The sequence below is a fragment of the Trypanosoma brucei genome, chromosome 9 (assembly GCF_000002445.2).
Source record: "Trypanosoma brucei brucei TREU927 chromosome 9, whole genome shotgun sequence".
NCBI lineage: Eukaryota > Euglenozoa > Kinetoplastea > Trypanosomatida > Trypanosomatidae > Trypanosoma > Trypanosoma brucei.
Window position 1 is genome coordinate 146,183 of NC_007282.1, and position 21,012 is coordinate 167,194.

The following is a 21,012-nucleotide window of genomic DNA, read 5'->3' on the forward strand; positions in this document are numbered from 1 at the left end:
GCAAGGGTCGAGGTGACAGTCTTCATTAAGAAAAACTAAGCTCTTGGAATAACCAGTAAAGCCAAAATTAGTTAAACTCCCCTATGTTGCAAGCGCACCACCACTTCACAAAAGCACCATCCAAAACATAACTACCACAGAGCAAGGTAAGTCACAATGGAACGCACCATAAGCTGGACTAATCTTTGCCCAGCTTCAGCCACGCTTATACTGTTGCTTTTGCAACTGTCGGAAGCCGCAACTACAAATGGGAAAACGCCCTGGCTTTCAGTGCGCTCTTCGACCTTTATAATCTAAGGCATGCGACCGCGCCATCTGCGCGGGCAAGGCAATTTTTTGCAGCGGATGATGTAGTAGAAACGCTTTTTAACCTGAACCTCAAAACGGTGAGGAACACGCTTCAGAGACAAAAGATGACGATTTTAAAGGAGTTTCGGATATCTCCGGAAGGAATGTGCAGCTGCAACCATGGGTCAGCAAAGTTAAAGCTATCGATGATCTGGGCAAGTCAGGCACTAAACCGGGGCCTTATGCACCAGTTCCATCAAACCTGTACAAGCCAATAGCCAATGCTCAAATAAGCTCGATGCACGCTCAAGCGACAAAACTGCAAGAAGAATACACCAACGCTCTAAAAGTTATACAGGAAGCGCCAAACACAGCAGCAATACACATAGCCAACTCCATATACGGCCAAGACAAAACAACGTTCGACGCTTCAGCCTTCACCAACACCAAAAAGCAGATGTGCGGTGACTGAACAAACGGCCACGCAAACCTCTACCGCAACGTAATAAACGACATGCTTTGCCTTTGTACAGCGGACAGCAGCGAATCGGATAAAACCTGCGTGGAAAAAAACATAGGCGACGTCGCCAGCGACACAACCGAAGCGGCGACAGCAGCATCAAATCTTGAAGGAACCTGCACACAAAAAAAGAAACAAAAAAAGAGCTCTAAGAAGCGCTAATCCAGGCCAAGCTGGCGGATTTTTTCAACAACGTAGGCGCCATACCAGACAGTCAGACTGACCCATCGGTACGATTCGTACTCGGCGAGGCGCATGGCGGTGGATGCGTAGGCTCAAGCGACACCCAATACGTAAATTACAAAGCTCAGTTTGCCACCGACGGCCGCGGCATTCCCTATGTAACCGAGATGGAGGCAGCATCTGCAGGCTTAAGGCTGGCCGCCGCATCCTACAGCCTAGCAGTCAGCATCGAAGACGAGCTAAAAAGTCTGAAAGAGTAGGCAACCAGCCTACGAAGTGCAGCAGTCATAATCATTGCTCTACCTGATCGGACGGCTGAAGCGGCACTCAATATCCCTAAAGAACTAAGTGAAAGTGCAGAAAAGGCTTGTAATAAAATAGATGAAGACAAATGCAACGCCGATAAAAAGTGCAGTTATGAAGCGAAAATTGATGGGACTAAAAGTGCAAATATATTGCAACAAAATACACAGCAAATGGTGTCCCTGCAACACAACCTCAAACTAAAGGAACACCTACTGTTAACTGTGCTGCCCACAATGACAGAGCAAACTGTGAAAAGGAAAATTTTGGAAAATCAAGCCCCTTTTGTGGATGGAGAAAGGGCAAAGATGGAGAACCTTATCAAAATAAAGAAATGTGTTGAAATTGAAGTTTTCTCGTCAATAAAAAAATTGCCTCTGATTGCTGTTGCTTTTATAAGTTTGGAAGCACCTTAGGATTATAATGGTTTTATAAAAATTTGCCTAATTTTATGAAACCTTATGAACTTACCGAACTTTAATATATTATAACAAGTGTTGAAAAAATATATAATTTTAGCGGTTTGAAACTAAAAAAAAGTAAAAATTGGTTTAAAATGAGTGAAACTTACCTATGAGTGTAAAGTAGGAATATAGGGAATGCACACAAATGATATTCTGAAAACTTTATAATTTGACTATTTTGTTCATTTTATGAATAACAATAATAATAATAGAAGAGTGTTGTGAGTGTTTATATACAAATATTATAATGAAGGTGGTTGTAAAGAGTAAGTGCAAGGCGAAATAGAAGTACATAAAAATGAGTATAGTGCAATAAGTGACAGTGTGAGTGTAAAAAGAGTGTTATTAATATAAAATGGAGAAAAGGGGAAGCAAAAACGTGTAGTTTTAAATACAAATATGACAATAGGAATAATTATACACAACACGATTGTAGAAGACAATGAGGGAGAGGAAGAGCATGGATTTAATACCAAATGAAGTAGTTATGTTATCCATGTAAGCATGAAAAGAAAAAAGTAAAAGGAGCAAAACATGGATTGGAAAAACGAGATTCACAACATGAAAGTACAGAAGAAAATAAGTAGGAAGATTGTGCTCTTCATTTCACCAATAAAAAGATGGACGCTTCCGCGAAAATAATGGTGGCGACTGTGGTTTTAAATCTAACGCCAGATCCTAACGTTCATCTATAGAGCCTCAGCAGAGGCAGAAACGATGGATTGGATAAGTGTGAGGTAATGGCGAAGTCCTTTTCCAATCAGATATAGTAATAAAAGTTAAAATTTGCGGGAAACAATATAATGCTATGTGTAGAAAAGGTTCTATACTAGGGTTACCAATGGATTTCCATGAAGAGAAAAGAATAAGAAGCCTGCTAAACTGCTTGAAAAAGCGCATCTGTGGACTTTTAGAAGTACTTTGCATAAAGTTAAAAAGTTTTGTGACAACGTGCTGACAATTCTATGCAGGTACACGTGTGTAAAAATGACGCCTCCTAAAGATCATACAATTAATGAAAACTTTGTCAATGACACCAACTAAAACTGAATCTTAAAAAAGTAAAACTTAAAATGCAGCTATTCGTGATCCGCAAATTACTGTGTTTTAAACTGTAGCGCAGTTAACCCACCAGCACCACTAAAAAGAAGTTAACTCAACAACGAAAGCTTGGAAAACAAATACTTTATTATGCTTTTTTAACCTAGAGTAGTGCAACGAGTTAACACAAAAATAGATTTCATTACAAGCGATAACTATTATATTTTATATTAGGGAATTATTAGTGCTTGGTGAAAGAATGGAAAGTGAAGCAGCGGAAGAAAAGATAGGAATTTTATAGATGCGGGTAAACATGGGTTTAAATCTGGTACGCAATCATAAATTAGAAGTTAAAGCGTAAAAAAGTAACCCATATACGTGGGTAACCTGTGTATAGCCTGGAGACCCAAAATCGGTAGGTGCAAGATACTCAGTTTTAGTTGCTGCATACAGTGTCAGGTTTCCAGGCAGATGCTGCTAACAAAGCATGCCATGACCGCATAAGCCGTCTTGTAGCATGGAATGACCTGCTAACACCGGCTGACCGACCATGCTACCTAGTCTTAACCAAAACAACAGAGGCTATTCAGTAAGGTGTCTCACTGAAAAGACTGGTTTTTCTATGCTTAATTGCCGCCTACAACACATAGAAGCAATATGAACAAGATTTTGCCTACAGTAGGTGAGGCAACGTCGCTTCCACGCCGAATGAAAGTCTTTTTCGCAATAATAGCAGCAGCAGCGGCACTAAAGGAGGCGGCTGCAAACGACGGCCCAGCGCTAAACATGGAAGAGCTAAATGCGGTCTGCGAGGTTTTCAATCTTCTCAAAGCTGATACGACCAAACTCCAAAAGCTAACTCTAGACGAAACCGAAATAGTCGTGATAAGAGCACTAAACATATCAGTCTCTGATCCGGAGTGGAATCAGCAATTTCCAACAGTTTCCGACCGCGGAAAAGACGCCCAACTCAGAGGAAGATCCGTGCAAGAATGACCCGAAAAACAAAAAATGCAGCGCAGAATGAAAGGCATGGGCAGCCGACAACATCAGAGCAAACACCGATGGAACGATGCCAAAGAACCTACCAATTCCCAAGGCTAAGCTAGCGACACCAGAAGGCAGGGCGGCAGCAATGCAACTGGCATCCTTAACGGCAGAGGCAGTGGCGACAAAATTGGAATTCGAACGCAGCATCAACGGAGCGCTCACAGATGTGGCATCAAGAGTCACAGCCTTGCCGACGGAAGCGATATACGGTCAGCAAACAGACGGCAAGGAAGAAAATGTCCAGTGAAAACTAGCAACGGGAAGCCAAAGACATGACATATGTGCCATGCCGAACGTCGGCGATGCATTGTGCACAAAACTAGCCTGCATCTGCAGCAAGAACAACGAAGGGACAATGACAACCGACGTATGCGGCGCGCCAACAACACAAACAGTAACTAAGACATCACCATCGACGTACCAAGCAGCCGCGGCAACTCTATTAAAAGTCTGTCAGAAGGCCGCGGCACAGGAACTCACACCGCACAACATACACAGATTACTAGGCAACCTAAAGTCTCTGCTGCGAACCAAAGCCAACGCCGCCAACATGGCGGTCATCCTGGGTAAGATGGGAACAACATACCAATGTGGGAACACGGCGGGCACGGCATGTGCTGACTTTACAAAAGCAGTCATAACAAAAGAAGCTAACACACCTCAGGAAATCAAATTGGAAACGAACCTGAAAAATGCAGCTAATGCTTTAGCGCTAGCAGCAAACGCACAGGCGGCCCAAAGCGAAGCAAAGCGACGATTAATCAGTTTCAAACGAAAGGCGAAGCATCTCTTTGAACACCTGGCTACAAAAAAATGACAGCCGCACCTCAAATCACAGCCAAACAGCTCAATAGCGAAGAAAAAACAGCCAACTGCGAAGCAATAATGAAAGCAGCCAAAATGCCAATGGAAAGGCAAAAATAATGAGGATGGCACCCACTTCAAACTGAACGAAACACACGTAGTAAAACAAACGACCCAAACAGGAACAGGAGATGGAGCTGCAGGAGCAGCATCTAAAACTGGGTGTGCAAGGCACGGAACTGATAAGGCTGCTTGTGAAAATGACAAAACAGGGGACAAACAAAATTGTGCATGGAGGAAGGGTAAAGATAATGAACCTGATCTAGAAAAAGAAATGTGCCGAAATGGAAGTTTTCTCCTCAATAAGAAATTGGCTATGATGTCTGGTACTTTTATGAGATTGGGAGCATTTTATTATTTTAACAAATTTGTTGAATTTTATGAAATATGTTATTTTGAGAGAATTTACTGAAATTTATGAAATTTACTAAAACTTGATATATTTTAACACTTTTGTCAAATATGTGAAAATTTTAAGAATTTGAAAATGCCAAAAATATGAAATATTGGTATTACATGTACGATAGTGACCTACAGGCAAAAACATTCTTTTAAGAAGATATTAAAAGTGATTACTATTTTCATTTTGTTCAAATTTTTAATTTTATGAATATTAGTTGTGGTTATAATAGTAGTGAAAATAATAATGATAATAGTGATATGAGTGTGTTATGAGAGTGCACATACTAATATTATAATAGGAATGTTTCAATAGACTAAATTTGCAAGATAGAATAAAAGACATTAAAACAATGGAAAGGATGAAATAAGAGTGATTAAGAGAGTAGGATATTGAAAGTGGGAGAGCATGAGAAATATTATTAATAGTAACACAGAAAGACATAAAGAGGAAGAAAGAGGGGGACGGAATATGCGCAGTCTCAAACAAAAAAGATGATAATGGTCGTCACTACACACAATGAAATGAGAGAGGAACAGATTATAGAATGATGGCAAATTGGTGGCACTACATCATCAGAAGAAGAAGCGATAATAGGTCAACAATAAGAAGAAAAATATGTAAAAAAATGACTGAATAGGCGACAGTGCAGAGCATATGTAAATAGAGCATCAGGAGAAGATTGTGCTCCACATTTCAATCAAAAATAGATAGATGCGACTGTGAAGATGAAAGTGACTGTGATTTTAAATCTGATGGCGGATCCTGATGCGTCGCTGTGAAGTGGAAGAGAAAGCGGGAAGGAATTGGTAAGTGTGAAGTATTTTCAAAGTCTTCTCATCAGATAGAGAAACAATAGCTGACATTTGTGAGCTACAATAAAATATAATTAGACGAAGTATTTTTAAAAAGTCATTGCCAATGGATCACTATGAACAAAAAATAAAAGTAATAACGCTGAAACTACTTGAAATAGCGCATATTTGGACCGTTAGGGGAACTTTATATGATATGGAAGATTTTGTAATGATACGCTAGCGATTCCATATCGGCATATAGATAAGCCGACGCGATTCGAGGACATAATGATCCACATAAGGGTGAAGGCTGATGAAGCTTAACTGGGGCACATGAAGCATGGAGAAAAGAAATTCAGCATGCAGCTCAAAAAAAAAAATTAAATTCATGAGCGCAAGGGGAGCACCCACGCACATGATTTGAAACCCAAGAAGAAGGCGAATAGTTATTTCCAAAAGCAGCTCCTTTACTTTGCTATTTCAAAGACGGATACTAGAGATGAGACTGTGGAAAATAGAACAGATTAAAAACAAGAAAAATTAAATGTTTTATTTATATAGAGAAAGGTTTTCAATGTATCATAGAAATATGGGAATAACCCGATGTGGGGATATATAAAAGATTTTATAGTTGACCGACCGGATCCGTCAGGATGTCTTAGACGGATATGACTTACAAGGCAGAAGCGAAGAAAGAACAACAGCGACGCCAGTTACCGCCTGATCGCAGCAATCTAATACGCTGGACGGTGGAACCATATCTCAAGAAAAAGTGGCCGATAACACCTGACTTCCGGCAGAAAGTCGCAACAGAAGCTACTCCAGTCTGTTGGTGAGGCAGCAACTAAAACACTGACGCGATCCATGCAAAGAACTTTTTTAAAGAACCGGTTTTACTGCAAGGAAGAAAGTAGCTTCGAAGTACCTCACCACAGTAGAAAATAACTAACCTCATCACTTCACGACCGTCTCTGGCGTTATGCAAATAATAATAGGAAATTCGCTGCGATATGTGGCAGTGACAATAATTGCATCATTAGCTGTCGAGAGAAGTGCCTTAACAGCAAAGATCTTTCAAACGCAGGGCCTTCTAACAAACATTAAAGACGCCGTCCGTACTGGAATATCACCAGGCATACGATGCTCGCCTTCAAGCCAACTTTTTCTCTCTTCGTGAGGAATTACTGATCCGCGGCTTACGATACCTGCTTACTTGCGAAACGTTGGGTGAGGAGTGCAAGGGATGTGCAAACATTGTATGTCACCCACCGCATTCCCCCCGTCAAATATATCGCACAATCATGCAGAAGCTCTTCGCTGTCGAAGTAGAAAGACAAAGAGAACCGCTACCACCAGTCACCCTAACTTTCTCCCCCAGTTTTTTGTTCCATACAACACTATCATCGGACGTGCATGCCGATTCCTAGGACAGTGTTCAGCTTGAATTATGTAAGAAATTGATTGTAAGGCACTACCGTGCAAAGGGAGCCCAACTAAATTCCATGCCGCATTTTGAAGTATGAGCAGACGGATCTGTTTCCTTAGGAATAAAATCAGGGGCTGCCTCAACGACATATGGCAATGACAATCCCATCTCGACGGTTCACTGTGGAGCCGGAACAATAGCGTGTAGCTACCGACCTGAGTGCATAGTAATGTTCGAGGTTTTGCATAAAATGATAAGCATATTACAACCGAAGGGAGCTCACCCGTGTAAAATGTCTCTTTCTACTGACCGGCGGTCGCTGTTCAAGGCACTACGAATGTGAGAAACAGCGGTAAAGGTAGGAATTTTGCGGGAGACTTGGATAGTACTCTTGAGTATCGGATATCATAGCACCAGCATCTGCCTTCAGCTTATTTTTGGACATTGTGGTGTAGAAAAGAATGAATTGACGGACACAAAAGCGAGGGCACATGCAAACGTTCCTCAACAAGACGTCGGGTGGATACCCGACATCACTGCCTTGGAAAAGTGACACCTCAGGGTGAGCAGAGAGAAACTGAAGACACACAGGTTGGAAATGACCGGTGAATGGCAACCAACTAAAGAAGATTTGCCACTAAACCGATAGAGCAGGTGAAGTCACCAATTCCGCATTGGGACATCGAACACATATGGATGGTTGCTGCAGGGGATAGACAAAACAGTTCCTAACAAGTGCAGATGGTGTGAAACCCATCCCTGCGGACAATACGGGAAAATGAATTACGATAGAGCTCACATAGTGTTTCATACGAACCGAATGCACGGTGTACCCTACCATGAGGCATTGCGCCGGTTAAAACATGCTGCAGAACTTGGGGTGTTGCCTGAAATTTCACCCTATAACCCCTGCCCCCTCCACCGAAGTCGTATGCGCTCATTGTAACAAATCCTATGGAAACAAAGGAGGGCTCACATGGCACAAAACTCGATGCCTTCACGGCAAAACGAGAAAGTTAGACGATGAAATGTCGGAGAAGCGGAAAGAAGATGAAAATATCAAACAGCACAAATGGGTTTGCGCAGAACGTGGCTTTTTCAATCCAAGAGTGCAGGTGTACTAACATTGCGCAGGCCACAGAAACACTACATGACCAACGACAGTCCCTTTCCACCCCACACTGGCGGAACCATAATCCACACTGAATATGATAAAAAAACACACTCCAGTGAGGAATCTGTGGGTTCAAATTGATTTAGCAGAGAGGCCCGACAATACGTCATGGAATAAAGAGCAGAGGTCAGCTTTAGCACATCATTCCAGTGGTGGAGAAACGGATAGGCAACCAAAGTGAAAACCGACCGCATCAACCCAACACCAATGAACAAAGTGATAACACCACTAGTTCAGCCTCTGGAGAAAATGAAGCGATATATGGACCTCGCAGCTATATATTTCACACGTAAAATGGACTAGTGATAAGTCACGGGATGAAATACTGCGAAGTACAACCGCAAACGGGGTCGCGAGGAATAAAGAGGCAACGGGAACTCGAAGAGAATGCAAGTATTCCAACGAAGGGCTCCCGAGCGACGGAAACGAGAGGGCATCCAGTGAACGACCCAGTAGGCACATCTGAGCCGCTACAATGCACGCAATGTGGCTTTGTATCACAATCAAAAGGGGGAACAACACCAAGCACCAAGATTCAGCACCGCAGAGGCCATCCCCTGGATAGTAACACTGGTACAAAACGGAGCCGTTCCATCACAGAACAAGAGGTATCCCTCATTTGGAAAACGGTAACTATAGGTGTAAATGACACCTGTTGCACGCAATGCCGTCATACGCATGTATCAAAAGACAACCTGATGGAGCACTTCGGTGGAATGCATAGACAGCATCCCTTCTCCGTAGCAAAAGAATCTCCACCACCGCTCCGGAGCTTCAACGTCAGAGGGTTTCATCTACACTTCACGTTCGTAAACCGAAATCAGACGTCCCACTCAACATCAAGTTCATCTATACATCGCCATCAAAAACATGAAATCTGCGTTGAAAGGAAACATACACACTTCAACTAATGCGAAGGGAATCCCACCCACATACTCGTGCGCTCAAGCCTAAAGTGCTCCGCAGTTACTTCGGGCTTGAGGGCGAAATATGCAGAAGATAGTGTTCACCAAGGACCTTGCACAATTCCTCCTAGAAATTGAGAAACCCCTCATTCTCTTCCAGCCTGTACTTTCTTCATTCGAGAGGAACACCCCTATAAAGGAGAATAGACTACACAAAAAGCTGCCCACTCCTCTGAATGAAAATTGTAAACTCCACTATGCTCTTCTACGTTTGGCTCAAAAAAAAAAAAAGAAGAGGCAGAAGCCTTTCACTCTCAAGTAAACTGTTTTCGCCATTACGGAAGACCGAGGACTAAAAGCTGAACGTTTGCAACTGGTCACGCATAACTAGTTCGGACATAACATAAAATAGTCCCTCTGGAAGCAAATATGGTGCGCTCTGACCTAGATGGCGATTCGTTGAGAGCACGTCCCGTACAGAGCACGATCTACAAAAAGAAAGGATTACTTTTCCCCGAATGAAGTATATAAACACTAGTGGGGAACAATTATCCTTTTTATATTGCCTTGGAATCGGGAGTGTACAGCTCATTTGGGAGGGTAGGTTTCCAAAATCAGCTTTTTGCAGGGACCCGCTTGCTGCCAACAGCCTTCTGTTAAAAAATACTAATTTTTTTTTCTATAGGTGGAACGAGGTTGGTATTACCGTGGAACTGAGAATAGATCAACGTAATGGAAATTACGCCCCGTTCATTATAATTTTGCAGTCTTCTTTAACTACCCTTTTAAAGGATCCGATTTTTTAGCACTATGAAGTATACTTAAAGCGATTTTACTGCATCCATGCACTGAAATGGTTCTACAACTAGGGCACATGGAAACGGCAATGCGCCATTCCGAGGATTTTTTTATGGCGAACTTCATGCGGTAGCTATTAAAGCGGTGAGTGAAACAAAAAGAGTCGCTACTCACAGCAAGATTAAAATTTTGTAAAGGACGGGTAATACTGCCATCCTACCAAGAAAACATTTGAAGGGAGTTGTTGAAAGCTTTGCTGGTGTGGCTGATTGAGGGAAAAGACCGATCCATAATGCTGTAACCCGCTGATACGGCGCCATGGTAAATACAACATTTGTTTCACTCCTGTAAATGAGAGGTTAAGCAGAAATGATAATTTTCGAGGGATCTACCACAGTGCCACACAACTTGTTCCAAAAGACCACTTTGATTGCCAACACAACCGCTAAGATGTCCTTAAATGCAGCAACCTGAAACGCGTTTCTACGAATGTGTGGGTGACGCCCCGCACTTCCCCAATGTATCTAACTGCGTCGCGTCGCACACAATCTAGTGGAGAATGTCACACTAGTTTCCACTGCTTCCCCGTTATTCCAGCATTTGTCACCGTTCCCACATATACTTCGCAGTTCACCTCTGAGGTGTTGTTCCACGATAGAGGTTAAAATAATTAAAAACCTTTCAACGAAAGCTAACAGTAAGAGACAAACGCGCATTATGCATATGCACGTGCGTGCACATACTTCCATCTTTACTCTAAAATACCTCCACTTCATGAAAGAGAGAACGGACATTTCTCCCCTAAAGAGGATATTGCTTCACTCAACGCACTAGGCGTTACATCTCGGGTTATGATCCCCTCGTTCAGAAGGCACTCCAAGCTTTCTTCACACACTACACCCACTTTTCTCTACCCTTCGGTAAAGCCACTTTACTAACGCACCGTTTTCACCGTATTTTGACAATGTCACTGAAAGGCTGCGGTTTTGCAATAAGTGTCTCCTTAAAACTCCAAGAACGAACGCCTAAAATGTGAACAAAGGTGTTAACCGTATGTCTGCCGCCTTCGTCATTGCAGGGTCCCACAGGCGAATCACATCTACGCCATAACCTCAGAAGAAATATCGAGACGCAGCAACTGAGAAGCCACTATCCCCGCAAATACTTCACTTTCATACCCTGCAGATTCATAAAGCTCCTACAACTACAAACTGAAAAGCTCTGAAATAAGCAACCGGAAAGAACTTTGCTTAGCACACGCAAACTGTACATACAAGCATTTGAAACATAATAACATTGCCACTGTCTAATGACTAGTTTTTTTTTTTCACGGAAACACAACATGTCAATACAAAAAGAAAATCATTAAGCACATGAGCGCGTGCGAACTCGCACAAAAGCATGTATGCTAAAACATCGGTGAAAAGGAGGAAATGTATATGAACGTATTTGTCAGATGGAAGAATTAGCGGTGGTAACATTACCAGCAACATCAATGTCGAACAGCAGCGACGTGAAGTTGTTATGCACCTTGTTAAATTGGGAGTGAAGAGAGGTGATATTTGACACCATTCCAAGAAGCATGGAAGGTGGCTGTCCGGCAGCAAAAGGTGTGATGAGGGGGCCAAATATTTCTTGCACCTTGACTTTAAGTTGAAAAGAAGCTCCACGATCTCGAACTTCTTTCCATTCCAATGCATCATTTGAGTTCTTAACTGCACCACTCCTATACAAATTATCCCTTGGAAGGTTGAAGCACTCCCTTACAGAACCATTCTGTACTGTTACTGCAAGACAACCGTCCTTATACGTTTTGAGAGTGCTCTCGTTTACAGTTTTTGCCAGAGGGCATGTTTGGTCAGCACACGGTGTTAACAACCCCTTAACCCTTTGAAAGGTTCGTTCTTCACATTTAGCAGTGCCTCCTGCTTCTACAGCCTTAACATCATCCCAAGCTGTCCGTGTTATCTCAGCAATAGATGCATAGTATTTATTTGCTGTTGTGAGAGCATCAGGTAAATATTTCCTCACTGCCCTCACACTCTCATTAACTTCAGAAAATAATCCACCTACTTTCGCTACAAGGTCTCCCATTTCATTTCCATAAGATATAAGCTTTTCCATTTTCTTACGTTGGTCTCCCATTGCACTACTTACAACACTCAAATATTTTGTGCTTTCACCTGTTTTACCTTCCATGTCATCCAGTATACGAGATGCATTTGCGTATACTTCCTCATTCACAAGCATTTTCCTCTCGCCATCAGTGTATAATTTATTCAACGCATTCGAGAGACAACGAAGATAACATAAAGTCTCTTTCAAATTCTTTTTGTAATAATCGTCGACCAGCGTGCATGGACCCTCTTCCTCTGCACCACCAATGCAAATTACAAAAAGTGAGAAAGCTAGGCATCGCTCAACAATAACCTTCATTTCCTTTAAAGCTGTACACAAAAAAATGTGGCACAGACATTTCATCGAACCGAATAAACTGCAGGCATGTAGTGGTAACGGATAAGTGATTTTACACAACAGGAGGTAAATTCACAGTAGTCGCCTCTTACATGACCTTTTTATTAGTATAGATTTTCTGTACGAAATCAATGAAAGCATATCTAGTGCGTGATGTTGCAGATGCCACCCCATCACACTGATGTTTGCTCTGACACAATTAAAGGGAACATCTTTCACCCCTTTCAAGTGGAACTACAGAGTTCAACAAAATCCAATAACTGGAAATGGAGATAACCTATTTCCCCTAAGCAAAAAACTTTTCTATCCATATATCACCCATAATCACTGCCTTCGCATTCACTATTTACCATGAAGGCAGCCAAGTTAAGAAAACGGAATTAACCTTCAGTGCGCAAAAAAAAATACCTTAGCTTACCGCCCACGACAGAACCCAGATATAAAACCACACGGAATCGCAGCTCAGTGTTGTTGGGGCTTAATGGAAGTAGACACAAGCCTATTAGACGCCTCCAACGGGAATAATTTTTCAGTACCTGCACAATGCCGACGCTACTAGAAAAAAGATGGAATATCATAAACGTTAGGAAAAATACCACGTTGCTTAGTGGAGCAAACAGTTGTAGAACTCAGAGGTGTACTCAAAAGAGCAAAGAAACACTCTTTGCGGCGGCACATATAATTAAAACACCCTGGGAAGGGAACTTGCCATCGACAGCGCATCTAACAACAATGTACCGTTTGATCCTGTGGAAGTCTACATCTGGCTTCCCTCAATTTTTATCTCTGAACTACACTGCCAAAGGCCGGATGCGACCCCATACATGCATGCCACACCGACTCCACAACCCTCATTTTAACACCTTACCCAGAGTACTTCCCCCACATTCCGTCCGGCGGACTTGGGTCCTGCAGACAAATGGTCGGTCAACAGTGCTTAAACTGAAGCAAGTGTCATTGTGTTTGTCAAATGTTTCATACCTTACAATGACTCAAAAATAGAGAACGAATAGCTGCCACCTCAGTACCCTCTGGAAAATACAACTTTGAAAAGTACATATCCCCGTGTATCGTTTTACTCTCCCTTTCTTTCCACATCGCACCAGTTTGTCCCGTGGATGGCATTGAGCACATAAAGAACATGAAAAGATTAAAACTTTTCGGGAAAGAAGTGTTCACAGAGGCAAACGTGATTCCATACCGAGGTCGCTGGAAGCACATGGTACAGAATTATTTCGGAGGGAATAAGATGTGACGATATAAACCATAACCAGTATTAGCTTCTAAACAAAAAAGATCTGATTCGTTTCCTGGCACGTGCTGCTCCTGTTGCGATATCAGGTTTCCCTGAGAACTAGAAACACTCATAAGGGCATTGCTGAACCAGAATAACTTTGAAAGTGTCTGCAAACGATGACGCTAATACAGATGCTATGATAACAGCGAACGTCTTAATACCAAGGCAAAATTCCATATGGTCGATTCTCCTTATTTTATATGTATCCCCTTAATAGCACTAAAACATCCAACGCATATTTTCTTCATATCGGAAGGGCAAAGAAGTTCTTACAACCACTTCTCAAAACTCATCCAACCACCCAGCGACAGTTCTTCAAGGAGTTCAAAACACCAATTAACGTGACATTGGTTATATTAAGGAAGCTTTCGCAAAAAAGCACATTGATATTTCGGTTGATTCTTAGTTCGCCACCGCACTCATCTTCTACGTTCGTTCCATTAATCCACAGCTTATTCACGTTAGGAACACAGAAACTGCTGTCAACACGCTTAAGATGGCCACGCTAACCACTCGAGTCTCAAATGCGTTAAATCAAGCACCCGATAAACAATTAGTGTATACCACTTACCTCGTTACTGCAAAAAAAAAGGAGTCATAAAACAGCGTCAGCACCTCTTCTCGCGTAGTTTGCTCGATACTTCCTTATCCGCAAAACCCAACGACCTCATAAGCACCACACGACGTTACAGCCTTTCGTCTCTCAGTTCCTTAGGCAGCTCGGCTAGTCCATTCTCCTTCCAAGCGGTTTCCAAAAACCTCACAGGATGCTCATTTATCTTTGTCATTTGGTATGCGACTTTCCGACCACTATGCTTTCCTACCAGACCACCAACACCTCGCTCATCCAGCCTCACTATTTCAGTCCTGGTGTCAGCTTCACGAGCATTCGCCAGCGCCAAACGTACAGCCCTTCTATTACCTCTAGGCCACATACACGGGCATACTTTGGACTCCGTGGCAACTCTGCAGCGTAAGGACCAAAAACTATGTAACGACACTGGTTGAATCTCCGCCAGCGCCCCACCTACTGAGTGGCTGCAAGACGTTCAGCCAGAAAAGTCACTGCCAATATCCACATTTCCTATTCGCAAAACAACTCGCAGAGTGGCAGCCTTTCTTTCACAATAAGTTGGAAAAGTACACGCACCTTAATGCGACACACCAACCCCATCCATAACACGAGGTGGAATATCTTTCCCTACATTTCGTAAAAAGAGACAGTGAGCTGCAGCAGCATAAACCCAGTCACACCCGACTCCAACAAGCACCACATCGCCTCTCCATACTATGTAATCCATTCCCTTACCTTTCATTATCTGAACTGCCTTTAGGCCACTATTCTAGACCTTTCAGCTCCATAATCATTCTGTGTTTCAGCTTTACATACACCCGACTCTCAGAAACCCTTTGACTCCATCAACAAAACGGCTGTATGTGAGCAAACATTTATTTACTCCGCTGCAGCTCTATATGTGCTACTTCATTGCCAGTTTGAACAGGAGCACACATCTGCATTGTGTAATGCGAACGAGATAGCTGTGCGTCATCAGCATATATGAGGGAATGCATAGTGGATGGCAACAAGCGCTGAGACTGCATCATAGATAAGGGGGAAAACATAATGTGATAGCAGTTGGTGCTGTCACCTCTTATTCGAGGAGAAGATGCTCCCGCGCTGCATATTCACTACTCTTACCTCTTGTAAAAGAGTTTGAGTACCGTGGCTCCGCGTCCACCTTCACTTTGCTGGGGGTTTTTGCATTTGTATCGTGTCCATGTCGATCTCAGGAATTGTTTCTGTTCCCTCTCAGCCCAGTGTTGGAAATAGTGATGTTTGTGCTCAGGGGTTGTTGACAGCATCCCTTGAAAAAACTACCTGCCCATACTTGATATAAATTGTGTCTCTTCTCCACCTTTCTCGTTCCTTCCTCCACTTCCTGCGCTGCGCAGGAACAGAAAAATTTCCCGATGATCCCTCCTTTCCTGTTACTACACACTTCAATCGCCTCAATTAAAAATATCATGCCTTCTGTAGCTACAGCACTCCCTAAGGTCATACAGCCGATTCCAGTCCCCTTTACCAGGCTCGTTGTTGGACTCTCCTGCCTTGGCGCGGCACACCACATGAAACTTTACGACGCACACCTCACCTTCACTATCCGTCTAGGTTGCTTATATTAAGAATTTGATTGAAGCAAAACACTTCATATTTATCTTCCTAACACAGTTACGTGACACCACAACAACACACCAGAAAATCAATATGTGAAAGAAATCAAAGCTCAATTGCGGGATGTAGAATGAGATGAAAGGATAGAACATCCGCTTTCAGCTCCGCAACACCGACGCATACTATAATTTTATGGCAAAATAAACTTCACAAATAAAAAAGCGCTCGCAATGCATCTACCAGCCTCTCCCAGTTACGATTCACCATTATTGCGTTTTGTGGCTAGGATTAGGGCTAGCACTGTTAACAGCAATTATGCATTCGCGGTTTAATCAAATGTGTTAAGGCAATCAAAGAGAAAAATAAAAAATAAGGTAATGCGCAATAGAGGCGCCATTTCCAACAAGTTACTTCCCCTAATTAATCATTAATTTCTCAAGCGTTGCGTATCAATCATTCATTGCCTTCTGCACATTCGTCCACTTCCCCCACTCTTGATTAATTTAATTTTTTCGCATACCTGTACCTTGTGCAAGTCATTGATTCATTGATTACTCACCATCCAAATCATTTCATGTTTTCGTCCACCACCCGTATCACTTAAAGAATATCTTATGATCATAAGTGCAATCCCGTATTTAGTCGCTGAATTTCTCGGTTATTTCCCTGCAATTTAAATTTATGATTTTACTAAGACCCTCCTCCTTAACCCATTTTCATCTTCCCCCAACGTTTTTCGATCTAGAACAGAAGTAGAGCTTATTTTTTCTTTGAACACTTCACGTGATACGATTTTCTCAGTACAACTGAGGTTAAGTTCCTTTTGATTAATAAAAGGATTCGCAAAGCCATTGATTTTTCTTCTTTTTTCTTTGCGCTCGTTCTTTTTACAACGCTATTTTAGGCCCCTTTATACACTTGAAAACATTGACTTATATTTCCTGTTTTGAAATTATTCGCATTAACACTGTTTGTTAATTATTTCTGTATTGGAGCTATTCATCCATCGCATTGGATGCCGCTATGGAACTTAACAAACAAGTCCTTTGGTAATAACTGCTGGAAGGTAGCTACGTATTTTTCACCAGTCTTTGTACTTGACGCTTGTTGCTCAGTTGAACGATTTTAAGTGCATATATTGGTTTCGTAGTAATTTGTGGTAGAAACATATGAAACGAAGCGCCGCAGAGAATCATCATACGTCCGCCACGCCACGGACCGTTACAGCCTCCTGTGGTGCTTTCTGCGGACTCTCACACATCTACAAAGTCTGTTTCCATCCCCACTGCATCGCTTTGACCTGTTCCCGAACTCACTCCCTGTGGCGACGGCCGCGCCACGCGCCCACTGTTGTGACCTGCTACTTTCACTCCCGAAACCGCATTTCCTCTTTTTCCACCTTCTCAGCGGACGTTTTTCACGCTTTCTTGCTTTGCAACTCCCAATTCTTGCCCTTCTTGACTCACTTTATGTTCTCTGTAGTCAGCTTCTGAGGGTGCCGACTCCAAGACTGGGGAGCCTTCAGATACCCGGTCGATCGGATCTTCGCTCCAGCTTCCGCCCGCAGCATCACTTGATTGTGCGCTCACTGTAGGAACGGTTTCATCAGAGTCGGGTACCAACCGGCAAATTCTCTCTGAGGTTGAACTCGATTCAACACTCAGCCGTTTTTGTTGCGTTGGAGTGCTAACCGTGGCTGCACCTGGTGTGAGGCCGTTACGAGCTGAGGTAGCTACAGGGGACCGCTGGTTCACACCGTTCTGGCGGGTTGCGCCAGTGCCCTAAGGCCAGCAGTGGTGCTTATTGAAAGATTCCAAGTACCCCTCGCATTTCTAGCTTTTGCTTGTTGCTTGCATTGAAGCTTCCGACTCGCCGCGTGGCACAAGCAATCTTAGCGTCAAAAATGAGATTGTTGTATGTGTGAACATTATTCTCCCTCGAGGTTTCTGACGAACAAATTATACAAAACACTACCAGGAATAAGGAGACCAATACATGTAAGAATGCCACGTGGTAAACAACTATAATTAGATTTAGAATTAGAGTATATACGAATAAATACACGATACTCCATCCGATTACTTCCTGTGGAAAAAAAAAGCGTCTGAAACGCCACGATGGTCCCTTCCATCGACTTCAGCGCCTTTTAACTTAATTTTTGATGTATCACTCCAGCGCCTCCCTCACCTACAGTCCTTTTGATCGCCCCTCAGCTTCCTTGCACACGATTCCCTATTTTCCATATTCTCAAGAACTCAGGGCAACAAAAAAAATCAGACAATATGTCTTTTAATGGCTTCACTTTCCTACCAATTTAAATGAAAAAACATACACCTAGTTCTTTCAATATTTTTTTAAATAAAGAATTTATCGGAGTTCACTAGTCTTTTTGTTACCACTTCCTTCATCACCTGTAGGTGACTTTGTCGCCAAACCAACACATTTGAACTTGACCGTAGCTTCAATGCTTTCCTGTATACATAACTATATTTTTGCTCTCCATTCTTAAATGCTGCAACCAAGCTTCCAAAGAAAGGTCACGCTGTTTCTGCTTCTTATGTTTGAATGGGCCCAATTGTAAGCCTCGTAAGATTCACTTCCTGTGTACATTTATAACGCGGTTCTTTTAATATATCTTGTCCTTCCAGATTCCATAATTCCATAACAACAATATTAAAATCTGTATTCGTTCAATCCCAAAAGTTATAAAGTTTATTCACCATTTGCTTTTGTTTTCCTTACTGTCGCTTTTACTTTTCCTAACTTTTGTTGTTACTGATAGGTGTGAGCGGATTATTTTATTCTTTTGAGCATTGTATTTTTCCATTTTATGCAACTTTTTAAATGGGTGTAAAAAAGAAAAATCATTCCTTCCTTTCCTTTACTCTGTTCGCTGGTCTTCTGCGCTGGTGTTTGGCGTATTTTCCTTATTAAGGGTTAAAAATAAAAATAATTGAATGATGAATAAATTTATGCAAACAGCCAAAATAAAAATATCCGTAGAAACTGTAAAATAATTTTGGCGGAACTCTTTTGTTCTTCTGGTGGTCTTGCCGTAGTGGCACCTGTTTCAGTGCTGGTAGTTGTTTGCGCATTTGGGTTTCCATCTTTTTGTGGTCCTTCTGTCCCCTTAGCTGGTGAGTTATCCCCTGTGCTTGGAACTGTGTTTGGCTTTGGATATTTTTCCATGCTTGGCTTCCCGTCCGCACGTGGTTTTGTGCTTCCACTTGTACTTTCATCCTTGCTCATTTCTTCAACTTCTCTCACCAGATCTTCGAGCTTACTAAGCCATTCAATACCACTTGCGTTGTCCTCGTTAGATCCCCTTGGGTACAGCACACAAATGCCGTCGTTCTCTGATTCCGCTCCATTGCAAGTATGCAGTCCGTACTCTTTACCTCCCCCGTAGGTATAGAGGTGTTCGCGTCCATCTGAGTTCTTACGTTTCTTTATGCGCATCCTGAATTGAACCTTATTCTCGTGAAATTCAGTTTCTGATGGCACACCTTTTCCACTTCCAGTTATGCATCTACTCCTCAAGTCGTCCCATGTGCTTCGGTGCTTTTGGATGGTTGGCCATTCCTGGGAGTTAACTTTTCTTACATTTCCCGTGTAACAAAGGTCCCTAAGATTTGGTTGCTGACCTGTTCCTTCGCACAAACAAATAATATCTTTTACAAGAGACCTTCCTGCCGACGCAGGGATACCCCCACTGTCTTGTCCGTAATCCTGTTCTCTGTACCATTTCCATTTCATTCTATTCAGATCATCAACTCCTGATTCAAACAATATATCTTTAACCCTTTTTTGCACAGAGGCCACGTCTGCTTTTGATTTTCCCTTCATTGTTTCAAGTGAATCGCTTATTCGTCCAACGAAACTAACAAATTCACATAATATTTTAAATTCATCCTCATTAAGTATACCTTGCTCCGCGCCGGACACATAGGTCAATATTAAAGTCACACCAAGAACTAATCCCAGCAACTTCTTTCACATCTTCACCACGCCACCTTCAACTACCTTCCTGAAGGGAAAAGACAAACAATAGAAAGAAAAAGCCATATATCTACAACTTCACTTCCAAATAAACCGTATGCGCAGCCAACTGAGAAGCACTTCTAGTTTGTAAATCCCTTTTACTTTCGGTGCGTCAAATTAAAAGGAACTGTAGCTCATGCCAAATACATTTCTCTTTTCCTTTTTTAACGTCATAAACAGTGGGAGATAAGCCATTAACAAGTTGATGCGCATACACCAAACAAAATCCTTGACAACAAGCGTGCAAAAGCTGCTCCCTGACCCATTCGTACGACTTTGGTAACCACTCTGCTGGGTTTTCTGAGAACTCCCAGGCCTCAGGGCGATCGTAGTTCCAACTGAACTTTAAACAAGCGAGTTCCTACGTTTCTTCCTCAGAAACGAACTCAGAAATTCGACAGTACGTGATTTACTTTCATCTGTAGAGGTTTTAAATTACTCCCACGGAAAGGAAGCACCTGCATAGATGAGTGTATTCTCGACTGCAAGAGGTAAAGAATTTATCCTCTTACGTAAACAAAATCTTTTAACCGCCACTCGCTCCTCAAAGAAGTACCAGCGGAAGCTCCTCGAACGCTGTCGCACATTTGCATCAGGTGTATTTTCACCGTATTTGTTGGCACAGGCATGCCCCTTTGATAGATGAGTTTCTTGCCTGATGCTTTCACACAGAGAAATACCTGGTATCAAACAGAATCACCAATCATATCCTTGGTACACAAAACGCCGGCTCAACACATAAGTGTGAACCTCCAGAACGATAATGTCGAGTTCTGGCACTTGAGGAAAAGGCCCGCAATGCTTGTTTTCTTG

General features: G+C 42.4%; 2 protein-coding genes and 5 pseudogenes across 2 annotated transcripts, besides 2 other annotated features; 3 read left to right on the forward strand and 4 right to left on the reverse strand.

Annotated features, from left to right (window-relative positions):
• Positions 1-156: 156 nt before the first annotated feature.
• Positions 157-1,710, forward strand: Tb09.142.0280 (annotated as a pseudogene).
• Positions 1,711-3,507: 1,797 nt separating this feature from the next.
• Tb09.142.0290 lies at positions 3,508-5,076 on the forward strand (annotated as a pseudogene).
• Positions 5,077-5,322: 246 nt separating this feature from the next.
• Positions 5,323-5,374: a microsatellite.
• Positions 5,375-7,049: 1,675 nt separating this feature from the next.
• Positions 7,050-8,418: a repeat region.
• Positions 8,419-8,827: 409 nt separating this feature from the next.
• Tb09.142.0300 lies at positions 8,828-9,499 on the forward strand (annotated as a pseudogene).
• Positions 9,500-11,665: 2,166 nt separating this feature from the next.
• On the reverse strand, positions 11,666-12,649 carry Tb09.142.0310 (expression site-associated protein; the record flags this gene model as incomplete). Its single annotated transcript, XM_798287.1, has 1 exon — positions 11,666-12,649. The coding sequence occupies one exon, from the start codon at positions 12,647-12,649 to the stop codon at positions 11,666-11,668; it is 984 nt and encodes a 327-aa protein (XP_803380.1).
• A 3,123-nt stretch (positions 12,650-15,772) lies between these two features.
• Positions 15,773-16,114, reverse strand: Tb09.142.0320 (hypothetical protein; the record flags this gene model as incomplete). The annotated part of the gene is made up of 1 exon (XM_798290.1): positions 15,773-16,114. One exon carries the CDS (start codon positions 16,112-16,114, stop codon positions 15,773-15,775), a length of 342 nt encoding a protein of 113 aa, XP_803383.1.
• Positions 16,115-17,228: 1,114 nt separating this feature from the next.
• Tb09.142.0330 lies at positions 17,229-18,086 on the reverse strand (annotated as a pseudogene).
• A 1,042-nt stretch (positions 18,087-19,128) lies between these two features.
• On the reverse strand, positions 19,129-20,157 carry Tb09.142.0340 (annotated as a pseudogene).
• Positions 20,158-21,012: the final 855 nt, after the last annotated feature.